The following is a 16,910-nucleotide window of genomic DNA, read 5'->3' as shown; positions in this document are numbered from 1 at the left end:
AAAAAAAAAAAAAATCCAAAATTCTAATTTTTGGAGTAAAACAAATTACTGACCAGTCCGGGCTGTCAATAAACCAAGGTTGACTTTTCCAGGGACACAGGCTTCAGCAGTGACTGAGGCTGTGACAATGGTGACTCCAAGTGGCTGTACAGAATCTCTGTGCTCCAATAACGACTTTGGCAGTGACATCCGATTCAGTTGTGAATTTGAGGTGAGCAAAAACACCTGGACTCAAAATCTAAAAACCGCAAGCAGCTAACGATAGTAGCACTAGCCAGACATGTGCCACCTATGGATAACCAACAATCTGGCAACAAGAGATCAGGAGAATGGAGCTTAAGTAGTCAGTGACCCACAAGCCACCACAGGTGAGTCAAATTAGCAATCAGCCCATTGTCAATGGCCCACCAGGAAGTCCAGGAAACTGTACCAGAAAAACACTCAAAATAAAAGCAAGACCAAGGGATGTATTTAATGGATGTATTTAAATGGGCTATGTGTTGTGGTAAATGTGAACTGTTCACCTGTATGTGGTTGGAATCAGTATTCCTAATATTCCTAATGGCATCTTCATGTTTGTAAATGCCTGGAAAACTATTTTAAAACGTTGATGACTCATTCTGTACCAGGGGGCGTGTCCTAATTTAACATCCAATGAAATTCTTTGTCTAAATTTTGAATATTAACAGCTCTGTTGCAGAGACATGGCCAGTGCCTGATCATGCCACAGGAGCTAACCAGAACAGACTGGGCTTTCCCAGAGGGGTGAAGGTGGGGTGTACGGTTGCCCACATGTAAACTGTCATTCATCTATGTTCTGCTGCTTACCTGCCACATCTGGATATGCTGTAAGCAGAGATCTCTAGACCAACTTCTTCCTCCTCCAGTCATTCACAACGCAGCCAAAATGTAATCTCTGTAGTGAGTCCTGTGATATCCTGTGGGAAGTGTTCGGACCATCCTGATCAGATGCCCAGACCACCTTGATTGGCTGATCAGAAGGAACTCTACTCCAAGGTGACTGAGCTCTTAACTCTGTCCCTAATGCGTAGTTTATGCTTCTCCGTAACGTTGACGGCGTAGATGAGACGCCGTCATTGAGCATTCAAAGTTCTGCATCGAGGGAATGTGTTGCTCTGCAATTCACCATGCCGCTAGGGGTGTGTGGCTGTGTGTTTGTGTGTTTTCAGGGGTTATAGCCAGATCCTTGCTTTTTCTTCCGGTCACAGTTAACAACAGTAAACAATGACAACCAAGGTGGAGCAGCTGTATTTGCAGTTGGAGCTCATCAATTTTGAAGAACAAATGCTTATATTGCAAATGTTGAAGCGCAGGTGACAGAGAAGACGTTTGCGGAGGTGGTCTGTATGACCAATAAACCGGTCAAGGCTGGGAACGGGTGAATTTACAACACTGGTTCACCCACTGAGGGACCTGGATGAACAAATGCACTTTCGATACTTTCGAATGTCAAAGGGCCGATTTGAGAGCTTCTTCGCTGTATACAGCCATTAAAGGGGAACTCCGGTATTTATCTACTCACCGAGAACAGTTTGGCGAAAGTCGGCGTCCTTTGAAAGCTATTTAGAAAACTCGCGATCAGCGTATATCCATATAACGGAGTTAATGGGGCAGAGATGCGGCCTCTAAATAAGGAATTATCTGTCTTTATTTCACCAATACTTTAAGAAGAAGGAATGAATGAATGAACGTGTACTATTGCTCTGTTAGCTCATAGGTGCTGTTATGTGGCTACTTGCGGCTATAGGAGCGCTAATGGAGGGATTTCTACACAGGCACTCTACTGGGACTACTGTTAATGGAAGGATAAACGTATTTCATGCCAGAAATAAGGTCTAGATTTAAAAATACCGGAGTTCCCCTTTAAGACCGGAAAAAGCAACTGCCAGAAATTACGTTCTCAGCGGACAAATCACAGCCCTTGCGGTCCATGTCTACGCGACGTGTAGTTAACATTTTTTGGAGGTGCACTTCTGGCTACAGCGTAAGAGTCCACGTCGACGCCGTAGCTACCCCATCGAAATCAGGGATAAGCATAAACTACGCTTAAGGATGAAGCCAGTCACCTCTTAGAAGAAGCTCAGTTAGGATGCTTATATTTGAGATATCATTATCCACTACCTACAGCTTATGACTAAACATGAAGGTTGGAAGGTTAATCAGCTGGCACATCAACGCACTCTTCCACTCTGTTGTCTCCTCATTCATGAACAAGAGCCTGAGACATACAAGATTTCTAAAAGAATAACAAATTGTAGCAAATAGGACTCAGCAAGTCATTTAATTGGAACAATAAAGGATAGTTTTACACGTTTATTGTATGCTGTGTAAAAAATTAGATCAATTCCACCGACAAAACAAACCAAAAGAAGTGATTTGTTGGCCACTACATTTGATGGTTTTGTTGTTGTTGTGAATCACAGAATAGCAATATAATAGAAAATATCTTTGTCATTTTATGATTACACAAAGTACAATGCAATGAAATAAAAGTGCATTTCCTGATGCCAAAAAAACAAAATACAAAAATCTAAGGATAAATTGCATCCAAAATAGAATTAGTAAAATTAATAAGATAAAGTTATACAAGACACATCACTTTTGTTCCTAGAAGTCAGCGTAATCTTCCTTATGAAATCAAGTAGCAAAATATTGTGTGGTCTGATTGGTCAGGAAGTGAGCTGTGTTAGCTGTGTCCTGGTAAGAATGTATGAGTTTGTAATCAGCTCATCTGATCTGGTGAACTTCTTATCAGACTGGAACATCCTGCATTAAAACAACACTCGGATTACTGGACAGGAACACTCAAACAGGTTTTACCTGCTGGGCTCTGAGCCTTCAGTCCTGAAACGTGGTTCAGAGAGGGTTCAAAAACACTTACAGTAATAGTCAGGTTCACATATGAATAGAATAGAATAGAAAATACTTCATATTCATCCCCCAGTGGGGGAAATTCAAATTAGTCGAGTAGCTCAAAAAATTTTATATATTTACAATGATTGCATACTACACAACAACAACAACAACAATAATAATAATAATAATAATAATCAATGACGAAATGAATAAATAAATAAATTTGAGAAGAACATGTCAGCAGTCAGTTAAAACGCCTTATGGCTGTGGGGACAAAGGACCTCCTGAATCTCTCAGTCCTCTGTAGCACAGTGAGATGAGCCTTTCACTGCAGCTGCCCCTCTGACCTGCCAGGATGCTGTGGAGAGGATGTTTATTATTCTACAAAACAGAATACAGTTTCCTCCTCCATCGTTGCTCCACCACAGCACTGAGAGGGTCTAGTCTTCTACCTACAACAGAACTGGCCTTTTTTACCAGTTTGTCCAGGCGCCTACAGTTTTTGTCTGTAGTGCAACTCCCCCAGCAGACAACAGCATTGAACAGTGCACTCTCAATGATAGTGTGATAAAACATGCACATCATGTCACTACAGACATTGAAGGACCTGAGCCATCTCAGGAAGAAGAGACGGCTCTGACCCCTCCTGTACACTGCTTCTATGTTGGCAGACCACTCCAGTTTCCATTCCCACTAATGTTAATAAAGTCTTCTCTGAAACAGGCAAAAACCACCTCAAACAAAAGTATAAACTTTTAAAAAAGTGGATTTTTTAAAATAATTTTTTACAATTTTCCCTCCTCTTTTCTTATTCATATCTTCAAAATGCATATCAATAATAGCAATGCGACCTGTCCAGGGTGGACCCCGCCTCTCGCCTGATGACTGCTGGGAAAGGTTTATACCTTACTGCCAGCTGCTTAAGGCAGGAGGATGTTATAAGCATTTATCCTTCTGTGTTTTGTTCTGATGTCAGTCCGCAGTTACGCTGCCACAACACTAGGTTGCAGTCAAGCTCATATGTCACATTGCTGGCTCTAAAATGAGTAATTTAGCTCTTCCCGGGTATTTTATGTTTTCAACTAACCACGAGTGTGTTGTGCTGGAATGGGAGCTAATCAATATTGTGGAGCAGATGCTTCTGTTGCAATATTTGAAACAATGTAAAAGTGGAAGGCATCAGAGAAGGAGGAATGTTTGACCTGCCAACAAGCAAACAGTCAACAGTCGAAAGGATCAGTCAGTAAATGAGAAAAACATCAGGTTATGTGTTACTTGCCAAACTGACTGATCACTACAGTCAGTACCAGCATTAGTATGCTATGTCATTACAATTTTGAGGAGGTGCACGTCAGGCTATTGTGTAAATGGGAGGATGGGTGGTGTGTTGATGATGCAAAAGTATAAATCACCTTTTAGTAGTGTTCACATATAGCGACAAGTGACTGCCAAACGTAGATTTGCCTCTGATCTGGAACTTTAGTCAATGATCTGTTAATGACATGAAAATGAAGCTCGAAGTCGTTAAGCGTGAACTAGGCTGTGGACAGCCAAAAGCTTGTATTGGCTTCAGATGAACTGCTCAGTTTAGTTTTTCCTCATCACTTACACTGGAAAGTATATCACTAGGGGATTTTTAGGAATGATTGCAAAATGTAAAACTAATTTCATAAGCTTTGTTTAAAAGTTCACATGCGGACCAGACCACCGATTGAAAGCAGAATTAAAACTATCCTGTAATCAAAGAGTTCTCATTGCTATAAGCACAAACTGGACTCAAGAATGTCACCTCCTATTAATTATTTATTTCCACCATACACAACAACCCTGTTCAAGGTAGCAACAGTGGTGTTTCTTTAAAAGAAGAAAATTATATGCACGTAATTCCTTGAAGACATTCTATCTTTTACTTTCCCTTTCTGTCTGGTTCTTTGCAGCTGTCAGCTGCCGCATATTCATCCTTCCGCTTACACCATCTTTGACTCTCCTTCATTAAACACTCAAACTCAGCTTCCTTGGAAACAAAGGAGGGATTTCCTCCACATATCAACTCACACCAAGAACACACACAGGCCAGAAGTGTGTGTTTTTGTCTAAACTGTGAGCCTTGTGGTTGGGGTCACTACACGTCCTTTGGTAGGAGTTAGATTTGGAGGTTACGACTGAACGGAGGTATGCAGCAGCCGCCCCCTCTACCTCTTCCCTCTTCCCCCCCGGGGCAGAGGATCTTCACAGTCTGGAGCTGAGCCAAAGACTGAAGCCTTTCTGTAATCCCCTCCTGCTGATACACACAGCTGCTTGTGTGTGTGCAGCACCAGAGCACAATGGTTGTTTCAGTGTCTCGCCAAAGTTTATGTTTTTTTTTCTCATATTTCCCCTCCAGCAGACTAGTCACATCACAGCCTGTCTGATGAGGCTGCAGAGGCTTGTCAGGGATGTGATGGACTTTTTGAGCTACACAGGCTGAACCCTTCAAATTAACCGTGAACACTTGCGGGTTTCAGGTCTGTAACCCCCTTTTCCTGCTCGTAATGGTGGAAATGAAACTGGAGACCTGGGGCGTAGTCAAGAATCCAGATGTGCTCTCCCGGACTCACTCCTTACCCCTTTGTTGACACAAAGAAAACTTTTTAAAAAATGTTCTGCTGCAAACTACTGAACCAAACTTCAAATATGTCTGCAGAAACAATTAAGACTACAAATCAGTCAGATGATGCAAATATTGATTAAACCAGGTTGAAGAATGTGGTTTTCCATTCTCTTGTTGAAAAATGCACAGACGTCCCTGGAAAAGATGTGGACTTGAAGGCAGCATATGTTGCTGTAAAATCTCAGTGAACTTTTCTGCATTAATGTTGCCATCACAGAAGTGGAAATGAGCTTTGCCAAGGGCATTGATACAAACCCGATACCATCACAGAGCCTGGCTGCAGGGACTGGTTGCTGACAACAGGCTGGACACTCCTTTTGCTTGTTGGTCCAGAGCACATGGTGTCCATTTCTTCCAACAAAGATCTGGAATACTGATTGGTCTGACCACAATATATGTTTCCACTGTGATGGTCTCTGGATGAGGTTAAGGCTTATTTTCCTGCACAGTAAAGTTTGTAAATGGAACTCTATATTGTAGTGCTTGACAAAGGTTTCCCACAGTAATCCCTTGTCCATGTGGTTCTATCAGCTATTGATAAATGACGGTTCTTGATGCAGTGCCTTCTGAGGGATCAGAGTTCAATGGTCAGGCTTAGGCTTGCTCCCTTGTCCTTTACACATTGAAATTCCTCCAGATTCCTTGAATGCTTTAATGATATTAAAGGGTGAAATACACAAGTCCCTTCCCATCTTTCTTTGAGGAACATTGTTTTTAAACACAGTTGTGGACAAACTGGGGATCCTCTGAACATCTTTGTTCCTCAAAGCCTTTCATGGAAGTTGCTTCTGTACTATATCATGGTTTCAATCAGCTGTTGACATCACATTACAAACATTCTTTTTAAACTTCTTTATTAGCCCAAGATCCCAACTTCTTCTGATTTAGGGTTTCATATTTTGCATGGATCTGATTTCAGCTCACTGGCTTGTTAATCAGCAGATCTTCCACCCAGCTGCTGCACAACACCTCTTGAGTTTCAAACTAACACAAAGCACACACACTCAGTCCAAAACAACTTTACAGTTAGTAGGAATGTGAGTGGAGGAAACGCATCAGGGTCTGTAATCCAGTCTGGTGTTCCATCTTCTCTCCTTTTCTACTATCATCTCTGATCAGATAACATTGACCAACTTTTGAACCAAACAAAACTAAAGGTTGCCATGGGTGTATAAAGTGTTCCTCATAAGATGACAATCCCATCCAAACTTCCAGTGTGGTGGGATGTTCCCGCATGTTCTCTAGAGATTTCTCTGCCAGCTTTGGTTCCAGTCTGCATTCCTGCATGACTAATGATGCTTCCTGGATGATAAATTCTACAAAGTTTTGCAGCAGAGAATCTGTCATCTTGAGGTTTCGAAAACACACCAACTTGAAGTGACACAATGTGCAAAAAACATTAAAGTCATCTTTCATGCTTTTTGTGATGAATCCATGTTTGGCAACCTCTGAGAATTATTGAAGTGTTTAATTTATTTGAGGCACGGTCTGCTGTAACATGATCTCAAGCCAAAAAACTTTTAGAATATGTCATGAGGGAATCCTGCAAAATATATAACTTTTTTATTGGTATTTACTTGTTTTCTGTTTGTCTTTGGACAAAGTACATAACAGATAGGAGCTCTTAGGCTAAATGGTGGATAAATAGAGGGGCACACATTTTAAAAACTGGACTCTCTGACAGATGGTCACTTACATGAAACAGAACCAAAGCTGCAAAAGAGATGATGAAATGTCGCTTAAGAGAGGACTTTAGTTACAAACTGTGTTCGGTTTGCGTGTGTGTGAGGGTGATTGTGTTTATACAGCTCTCACAGGCCAGAAACAGAGGAAACGTGACACTGTAAAAGCCAAACTGTTAAAACACACACTCCCTTCTTCTTCTCCCTCTGGGTGAGGACAGATAGTCACCGACTAAACTTTCAGTTAAAGCTAAAATACATCTTCCTGGTGGTTTAATGTTTCAGAAATGCCCTTTTTGTCCTGGGATAGAGCTGCACTGCTGCAGACAACACGCTGCATGGCTCTGTATGTGAATGAAATTGCTATGCAGTGAGGTCATGGACAGCTGTAGTGAAAGGTTATTACTGGAGGAAGACAGCTGCTCGACGAACACCTGGAGCTCGACTTTAACATCCCCCAAAGTGTCAGCTCATGGCCTCTAACAGAGGGTTTGTTTTACTTTTCCAGCTTCTCTGCAGATTTACAAGACTGTATATCTTCCGAACAAATCAACAGAGACGAAAGCTGATATCAGATGGTTCTGCAAAACACTGGATTATGTCCCACTCTGACTACACTGAGGTCAGGGTCAGGGGAAAGACCGCCGTTATGGCAAATAAACCATCAAATGGCACCAACAGTGAGTTTCAGCTTGTTTTTTAGTTGTCAGGCAACAAAATTTGCAGTTCTGATTCATTCTCTTTGTCGTTGTTTCCAGCTGAAGCTGTTTTTAAAGAAAAACCATCAAAGAATCTTCTGCCCACAACCTGCTCAGCAAACAGCAGAAACCCACAGTTGGAGGGAAGCAAATGAGCATTTAGCAGCTTTCTAAAATTAGAGGAGACCAAAAGCAGAGCTGAAAGACAGAACATCTGGTGGATATTTAAATGTCCCCACTGAGGGTCTGAACAAACCGCTTTACCAACACCCCTGCATGGATCAGAACATGATGTTTAAGTTTTGGTCAACACCAACAGGTGTGATTTTCAACTTTTACATCCAAATATTTGGGTCACACTAAGAAAAACAAATAGAGAAAGTTGAAAAACTATTTAAAGCATAAAGCTGAAATTACAAAAGTAGTGGGTGCTGGTCTGTTGCATTTGTTTTTTTTTTTACCAGCGATTTCAGCATGGCTTCATCATCCAAGTTTGGTGGTTTTTCTTTCTAAACAGACACAGTTTCTGTCACAATGTATTTCAAGCGCTTATACTTATGATCACACTGTTTATATGTGCTAAAAGAGATAATTTACATGTTACTTAATCCTATTCTGAAGGCATTTTGTACAACCGTGCGTGAAATTATTTGACTTTCTTGAGGTGAATCTTCACATATTATAACTTTATTCTCAAATGTTTTACTCTATTCTTGAAGTGTTTTAACTTTATTCTCAACATTTCAACTTTATATTTATAGAACTTAATATTTCTCCATACAAACCAGCCTGCTTTTCAACCATGTTGAGGAAATCGGATAAATCAAACAGTTCAGTTGTTACAATTCTTCAGTTTTCAATCGTAGGCCTTTTCAGTTCAAATCAGTTCAGATTAGGTCCACTGTTTCACTTCACTTTATTGTGAGCTGTAGACTGAACATATCTATAATATTTTAAATGCTTTTTTATATACATACTGTGATGTTTGGTTTCAGAATTAGCAGAAATTTTGTTGAAACCATTCTTCCCTCTTTGGTGAAAAGTTCCCTGGGCCACTGACTGCAACAGAAGCCCAAAACATGACCCCTCCCCCCTCAAACTTAACATTTCATGACATTTTGCTGCTTATTTTCTCCAAACGTAACTTTGTTCACAGCAGCCAAATCATTTGAATTGTGCCCAAAATGAATCAATGATTTTAAGTTGTTTCTTTTCTATACTATTAGAAAGATTAGAAAAATGGATTGGACTGTCTGATACAGTCCTTTGCTGGTTTAGATCATACCTACAAGACAGAGACTATTTTGTTTCCATTGTCAACTTTGTCTCCCAGAAGGTTGACATGAGGTGTGGAGTTCCTCAAGGCTCTGTCTTTGGTCCTCTCTTATTTAACCTTTACATGCTTCCCTTAGGAAAACTTTTGCGAGATGACAATGTCAACTACCATACCTATGCGGAAGATACTCAAATTTACATTACCCTCTCACCTGATGAGCCCGATTGATTCCCTTTATCATTGTATCTCACTGATAAATGACTGGATGTCCCACAATTTCCTGCTGCGAAACAAGAACAAAACAGAAGTTATTGTTTTTGGTCCTATCAAAAATGAGAGAATCAAGGTCAGTGATTATCTGAAAACTCTATCACTACAGACTACAAGTCATACTAGAAACATGGGTGTTATATTAGATGCTGACTTACACTTTGAAAACCAGATTAATTCACTAACCAAGCATTTTACCACCTAAAAATATAGCAAGGATTCGAGGCCTTCTATCTAAACCAGACCTGGAAAAACTTGTCCATGTTTTTATCTCGAGTAGACTAGACTACTGCAATGCAAAAGAAAACAATCCAAAAATTGCAGCGTGTTCAAAATGCAGCTGCACGGGTACTCACAAAAAACAAAAAATACGACCACATCACACCAGTTCTCAGATCTTTGCACTAGCTCCCTCTGTGTGAGAGAATTGAATTTAAAATTAATTTGCTGGTCTACAAATCTTTAAATGGTTTGGGCCCAAAATACCTGCTAAATCTTCTTATTTTCTATCAACCATCAAAAACCCTTAGGTCATCTGGAAAGGGACTGCTAATTATAGTCCAAAGACAAAAAATGGTAAAGCATCATTCAGACTTTGTGCTGCTTATTTCTGGAACAAACTCCCTGAAACACTTAGAGGTGCCCCAAATGTTACTACTTTTAAATCAAGGCTCAAAACTTTCTTGTTTTGTCAGGCCTTTGAAATGTGATGATGGGTGTCAATGGTTAGCTTTACAGATACTATTGAGTGCCTATTATCTCCTTTTTATTTGTGTTATCCTTTTTTTCTTACCATAGCATTTTATTAATTCTATCTTGCACTACTTCTGGTTCCGGCTGTTACATAAGGTTTTATTGTCTTGCTTTGTTTTACGTGTCTTTGCACGTTGTTATTTTTTTATCTTTTCATCCTTTTACTCTGTAATTTATTTTCCTGCTATGTAAAGCACATTGAGTTGCACTTGTGTATAAAATGTGCTATACAAATAAAATTGCCTTGCCTTGCCTTGCCTATAAGGACACAGGCAAGGATTTTTTCCCATGGAGTTTTATCAGTGTCAATGATGTTTTACAGGTTTTGATTGGTGATTTAGTTACACAAGCAGTTCTGCCAGAAAGTTGTCCCTCAGATTTTTGCTACCTTTTCAGAAAACCGTCCAACTTCTTCTGGAAATCTGGTTTGTAAATATAAAAATATAAGTACTTATTACTGAATCTGGACAGACAATCAAATTAGTTCTGTCAAGAAAACTCCTCATCTCAACGGTGTTAATCCAATTTTCTCTACATGAATGTAATTACCCATTGTTTTCCTCTCTACACACACTGATTTCCTCTCTACTCACAAAGTGTGTGTGTGTGTATGTGGGGGTCAGGCAGACGATCCTCTTAGTAAATGAATGGGTGATTGATGGACTGAAGCTCAAGAGCAAATGATCCCCTGAGGCTTTAGGTTCCCTCCCCCCATCTATCCTCATTTTCTCTCCTGTTTGGCTCTTCACCAACCCTCCACCCCCTGTGCTCTCCTACCTTATCTGCTCAGAGTGTTAGACTGTCACCTCAATTCCCTCATCAGCCTCAGGTGGTTTCAACAGTCAGACTGGGTTTGTAAAAGCAGACCTCTGGTGTGACCCAGGGCTGCAGAAACAAAGGTGGAGCCATCACAATCCATTGATTTTATCCAAATTTTTCTAAAAAAAAACCAAATGTCCTTCATGTGATGCGTTATGATAGTTTCAGCATTCAAAAGCTGTTGTGGATGATAAATGGGACGTCTTGACATTCCAGTAAAAGTCTTAAATGCTTGTGGGAAGCATTTCCAAATTACATTAAGACCTATTCTTTAATAATCTGAAGGAAATGCCTCATTGTGGTATCTTAATAATCTGCAATTATCTCCCAAACAGTCTGAGTCAATCTAAGTGTAACTGGAACTGAGTAACAAGCATTTTAACACATAATAATCTTATTTTCACATTCATCTGATTTTTTTTTTCTTCAAAGAGATGGCAGTAAATTAACCCTTTAATAAGATAAAAAGCAGCGGAAAATGTATAATTTAATTTAGAGGTTTTTTTTAGGACAATAACAAGAATCAATGTTTCTTGACAAATGTTTGAGATGTTTGTCATGACAGAACATATACTCACTTTTAACATAATATACCTAAACTGAGAGGTGAAATCGGCTCAGGTGTGTTTAATTCGACAAAGTTTTAATTCGACCAAGTAAAGTCACTGAAAAATGTGTTCTACCAAACAGAAGAGCAGGACCTTACAGGATTAGTAAAGTTGGGAGCAATAAACTGGAAAATCTCGTGCCTTAGCAAGTCCTGCTTTACTGAAAACAGTAAAGATTTATTATCTCTAAGTTTTCAGCTGCAATTATAGTTGACTCCAATAGAATCTTCAGTAATCAGCCGCATTACTTGGATAAGCTAATAAAGTTTGTATTTGTTCATTTTAACATATTTTACTCCCAGAAACTCTCAACAGTTAGTTTATACATTTGATTAAAAAAATGCACAAACTGCTGTCAGCATTAAAGTTATTTTACAAAAGATTTATAGGAGATTTAAAGTCTCATATTGACACCAGTGACATATGATTGTTTTAGACATTTTTTGGTTATTTGATACATTGGTCATCAATAAGATCATATGCAACAGAAAAATATGTTAATAAGCGGGGCTTTGTTGGGAATTCAGCTGGATTAATATATACTTCACTATTTTTACTAAAAGATGCAGAAATATGGAACTTTGGAGCATGAACAGAGCAGCTGGGACCATTTGAGTCAAGGTGAGTGTTTGACTTTGAGTGACATAAACCCCACCTGTAAGTTAGTCTTGTTTTAAGAAGTTTGATTTTGTAAGTTTTTGGTCAGAGTAACATGTTTCCATGCATCTTAAAAGCCCAGCATGGGTTGGACTAACACAGAAATGTTTTCTGTTGTTTGGGCGCTGTGTAAACATGCTTTTAGTAACCAAAATTCAATCTGATTTGTATCCAAAGAAACAGTTTCAGTGCGAATGCACATAGAAATAACTCCTTAGAAAAACACACCGCATTTTGTGAGATAGCTATAAAACAACAATCAACGAGTAATACATTTTGCATGTAGAGGTTGGAGAAGTTGGTAGAAGGAAGCCCACCTGGTTAAAACCTGGTTAAACTCCCAGCCCAAACACTGATGTTTTAAAAATCATTTGATGTTAGGTTTTTAGTTGGTGTTTCATAGCTATTTGCTCATTTCAAATTACAGTACAGGGTTCAGGTGTTTCGAAGTCCTCGTTTAAGGTTGGGAAAGCCTCATGCCTTACATTAAAACTGTAATAACATATTGCATCAGAATATTCTTTTTCGGAATTACCGGCTGCTGAGGCTTGCAGATTTCTGTAAACACACAAAACGTGTTGGACATTATGAATTACACATCCCACTGTAATACATTGAAAGCTGTGCTTGGTGTCATGATAACAATCAGAATTTATGTTCATTACAACTAATGCTAAATGTTCTGTTTCAGGATATTTCATAGTCTTCTCAATCCAGAAAACTAAACGGAAAACAACTTATAAAAGAATCAAACCGGTTTCTCGAAGCAGCTTTGGTTCTGCTGAAAATTTCCTTATCAAGTTTTAGAAGTCAAACTTATGAAACAAAAACCATGAAAGCTTTTGGTCTAGAATAAATTGAAGGAGGAGGAAAACAGTGCTAAATATATGTATATTCTGTATAAGTGCTATTAAAATAAATTAAAACCGCAAACAGAGTCACAACACTGAAGCGTTTTCTTTAAAGTCATCATAAGATGATTAGCCTATTTCCAGATTTCTTGTTAAAACAGAAGGTATGGATCCACCCCTCCTCTGCTGTGATTGGTCAGCTCCAGTAGCCTGTTCAGGCACCGCCCACCATTCAGCAATAGTTCTGCTGACATTTATAATTCAAAAGAAGAATCTTTTGGGTGAACATTTGGAAAAACAATTCTTTATAATCACTTTCTGGTAAAATAGCTAAGAAAAACCTACAAAACAACCATTTTGCAACTGTTGTGTAAGAAACAGACTGATATTTAGTGGAAAACAGATCATGTACATACATCATATTTGATTTCACAGGAACTTTAAAGTGAATCAGAAAGAGTTGGGTGATACATCTTCTACTGATGGAGGTCCTCTTGTTGACTCACTGCCTTGTAGCATGCTTTTTGTGAGGGTTTGTCAAGCTGCCCAAGGTCACAGTCAGTCCAGCTAATAAACAACAGTCCTCCATCATGCAACATGTGACCCGTACGAACCTGCAGGCTGGAAAAATATTACAGCTTCCTGCTTCACTTTCATAAAAAAGTTGATCCTCTCTGGAACCTTTTCCACGTGAAACACATCTGTGAACTTGTAGATATTAAAAGCAAAACTTGGACCTTAAATTAAAAACATTTTATGTCATATTTGCATGTTTTACAATAATCCAATGTTGTAGCATTTTGCTGCCATTTGGAGGCAGTATCATAAATATGTGAAACAATCTGAGCTTTGGGATTCTCTTGGTTGCATTGTTGCTGTTGTTGGTTCTTTAGCTTTGCTATGCTGTGGAAAAAAAATAAATAAATAAAATAAAACAAACTCTCCGGGTCGGGAATGAGATCCTTCCCCAAGTGGAGGAGTTCAAGTATCTCGGGGTCTTGTTCACGAGTGAGGGACGAATGGAGCGTGAGATTGACGGGCGGATCGGTGCAGCGTCTGCAGTGTTGCGGGCTCTGCACCGACCCGTCGCTGTGAAGAAGGAGCTGAGCCAGAAGGCGAAGCTCTCTATTTACTGGTCAATCTATCCTCACCTTCCCATCCTCATCTATGGTCACGAGTTGTGGGTAGTGACCGAAAGAACAAGATCGCGAATACAAGCGGCCGAAATGGGTTTCCTCCGCAGGGTGTCTGGGCTCTCCCTTAGAGATAGGGTGAGAAGCTCAGTCATCCGGGAGGGGCTCGGAGTAGAACCGCTGCTCCTCCGCATTGAGAGGAGTCAGATGAGGTGGCATCTGGTTAGGATGCCCCCTGGACGCCTCCCTGGGGAGGTGTTCCGGGCGCGTCCCACTGGGAGGAGACCCCGGGGAAGACCCAGGACACGTTGGAGAGGCTATGTCTCTCGGCTGGCCTGGGAACACCTCGGGGTCCCCCCGGAAGAGCTGGAGGAAGTGGCCGGGAACAGGGACGTCTGGGTTTCTCTGCTCAAGCTGCTGCCCCCGCGACCCGACCCCCGGATAAGCGGCAGATGATGGATGGATGGATTCTGTGGAAAAGGCAGAACTTAAAAGTGGACAAAGATCGTTGGGAAAGAAAATGAAGGGTTAAATAATCTGAGGTTTTCACCTGTGCTCCTTCGCTATTTATGTTATTTTGTCCTCATAGTTAAATTGGTTGTTGTTGGCCCCTCCTGGCTCTAGCCAGCTTAAACTAACTTTCAACCTATCGGCGACATCACCTGAGACTGTGCATTGTTAATTTTTATAAGACTGCATGTCAGTCGATCTGGGCTGAAAAAGAATGGTCATCTGTGGAGAGTGAGAGTGACGTAGACAGATATCTCTAAGATATAGAATGGCTACCACTTCTACAGCTGTAATAGTTACTGGTCTCCTCTGCAAGGGCAAAATTTTCCACAATAAGCCAAATATTATGCCAAATTATTTAATCAGAGAGTTCCAGAGCTCCAATCACAGCTACGTATAGCTTGTAAGTAAAATAATTAGGTACTGATTTGAGATAAAGTTTTACATTTTTCTTACTATTGAACAAATTCAGTAAATAAAAACCAATCTGATGTGTCCACCACTGCAGATAACACACACAGACTCTGCTTATTATTGTCCCCACCAAAAAAAACGTCTTCCTCCTAGTTTGTTTCTGTTTAAAAAAAACTCAAGGGATAGGATATCTGATCTATTCTGGGAGCTGTTTTTGTAGGAGATAAAAGCCCAGAGCTAAGAGACAGTGACAGAAATGCTGAGATTGTTGTTTTAGATCAGGGCAACAAATTATTAAAACCTCTGTTTTTACAGCAGTTCATAATTCTAGTGTTGAAACTCCCCCTAGTGGTCAAACAGGGTGATGGACCTCACTCAGACCATCACCACGGTCTTTTACCTTGAGGGATGCCACCAATCTCTCTATCCTAATGTCCATTTAGCAACAAAGTCATGTGATTAGCCTTAGGAGGCATGATGATACTCAGTTAAAGCAACAAAATATCCAACCTGCTTTGAGCTCAGTGGGAGCAACACCACACCTGCAAGCTCTGAATGTGATGGGGTTGCATCATATGACCTGGTGTCTACAATCAGCCACCAGGTGAGATGGTGTGGGAGGAGTAAGCGTGAAGAAAGGGCAGCAACGTGATTGGAATATGTGGAACTCTTTCATGACTCTGGGAAAACCCTCCAAAGTATGAAAAACCAAACTTTTATAACAGTTTCTTGTTTATCTGCACTGATTTTTGTTTACTTAATTTGTATCATTTAGTAGTTTTGATGTCTTCAGTTTTGTTCTGGACACATTAAAAATCTTAAAATGACATGTTGTGTCCAAACTTGCCTCTTGGGCTGTTTCTCCTGTCTGTGCACACAACAATCAGACACAATCACACCCTGTTTTCTGCCATCCAGCTCACGCACACAAACATACACTCTCACACACGCACGCACACACACGTGCACGCACGCATGCACGCACATATACACACACACACACACACACAGTCTGCTTTCATCTGATGTGCATGTTGGATCAAAGCTTCCCTGGACTACATATGAAGAAGTTACACATGATTCTCTTGAATAAAAGCATGTGTACTCGTAATTTATTTTCTGTTGGTGCATAAAGGCGTGGAAGTCAGAGGGGAGTAACTTCTGTAAGAATGTGGCTCATCAGGTTTGAATCCTCTGATCCGACAGGTTAAACACATCTGCTCGGGAACTCATCATAAACCAGAGTACGTCTGCTCTCACACTGTTGAGATTATTCTACAACAATCACCTTTTATTCACCTTTTTCCTTCTGAGGCTGTTGAATATCCTTGCAGCCTGTTTGGACTGTGAGTGAAGAAACCTGGAATAAGATGGCTGTCAACCTGAGTAAGAATGGCGCTGCACTGATGGCCGCCTATAAGGAGGTGGTGGACAGCAAGTCGGATACAAACTGGTGAGCTGTTTTTCACGTAGAGGAAAAGTGAAGGCGACAGATTTCGCCTCCTCATTGGCTGAAGTTTGTCATCTGTTTGTGTGTTTTTAGGGCTCTGTTTACCTATGAGGGCAACGGTAGTGATATTCGGCTGGTAGAAACAGGAGGTGAGACCTGAGACATATTATCAGATGATGAACCTCTTCCTGGTTTTTTGTTCACTTCTAGAATTGACTGGTTACTATAAGTTGCTCAGACCAGGGCAGGAAAACCTGAAGTA

The 16,910-nt window shown here is 40.3% G+C and overlaps 1 protein-coding gene across 2 annotated transcripts in view; it reads left to right on the top strand.

The window, feature by feature from the left end:
- Window positions 1–16,910, top strand: part of LOC140276912 (drebrin-like protein B) — a 104,741-nt gene that overhangs the window by 74,078 nt on the left and 13,753 nt on the right. Inside the window, exons 1-3 of one of the 2 annotated variants that reach the window (XM_072371770.1) lie at window positions 16,386–16,404; window positions 16,513–16,651; window positions 16,742–16,797. In XM_072371770.1, coding sequence (XP_072227871.1) covers window positions 16,569–16,651; window positions 16,742–16,797 — 139 coding nt within the window. In that variant the 5' untranslated portion in view covers window positions 16,386–16,404; window positions 16,513–16,568. Of the gene's footprint in view, window positions 1–16,385; window positions 16,405–16,512; window positions 16,652–16,741; window positions 16,798–16,910 lie in introns of those variants that run through there. The other variant, XM_072371771.1, reaches the window with a different exon arrangement.

This window comes from Leuresthes tenuis, unplaced genomic scaffold (genome assembly GCF_036924035.1).
Source record: "Leuresthes tenuis unplaced genomic scaffold, fLeuTen1.0.hap1 SCAF_19, whole genome shotgun sequence".
In the NCBI taxonomy this organism is placed as follows: domain Eukaryota; kingdom Metazoa; phylum Chordata; class Actinopteri; order Atheriniformes; family Atherinopsidae; genus Leuresthes; species Leuresthes tenuis.
Note: the sequence above shows the minus strand (reverse complement) of the source record. Positions and strands in the feature narration are given on the sequence as shown.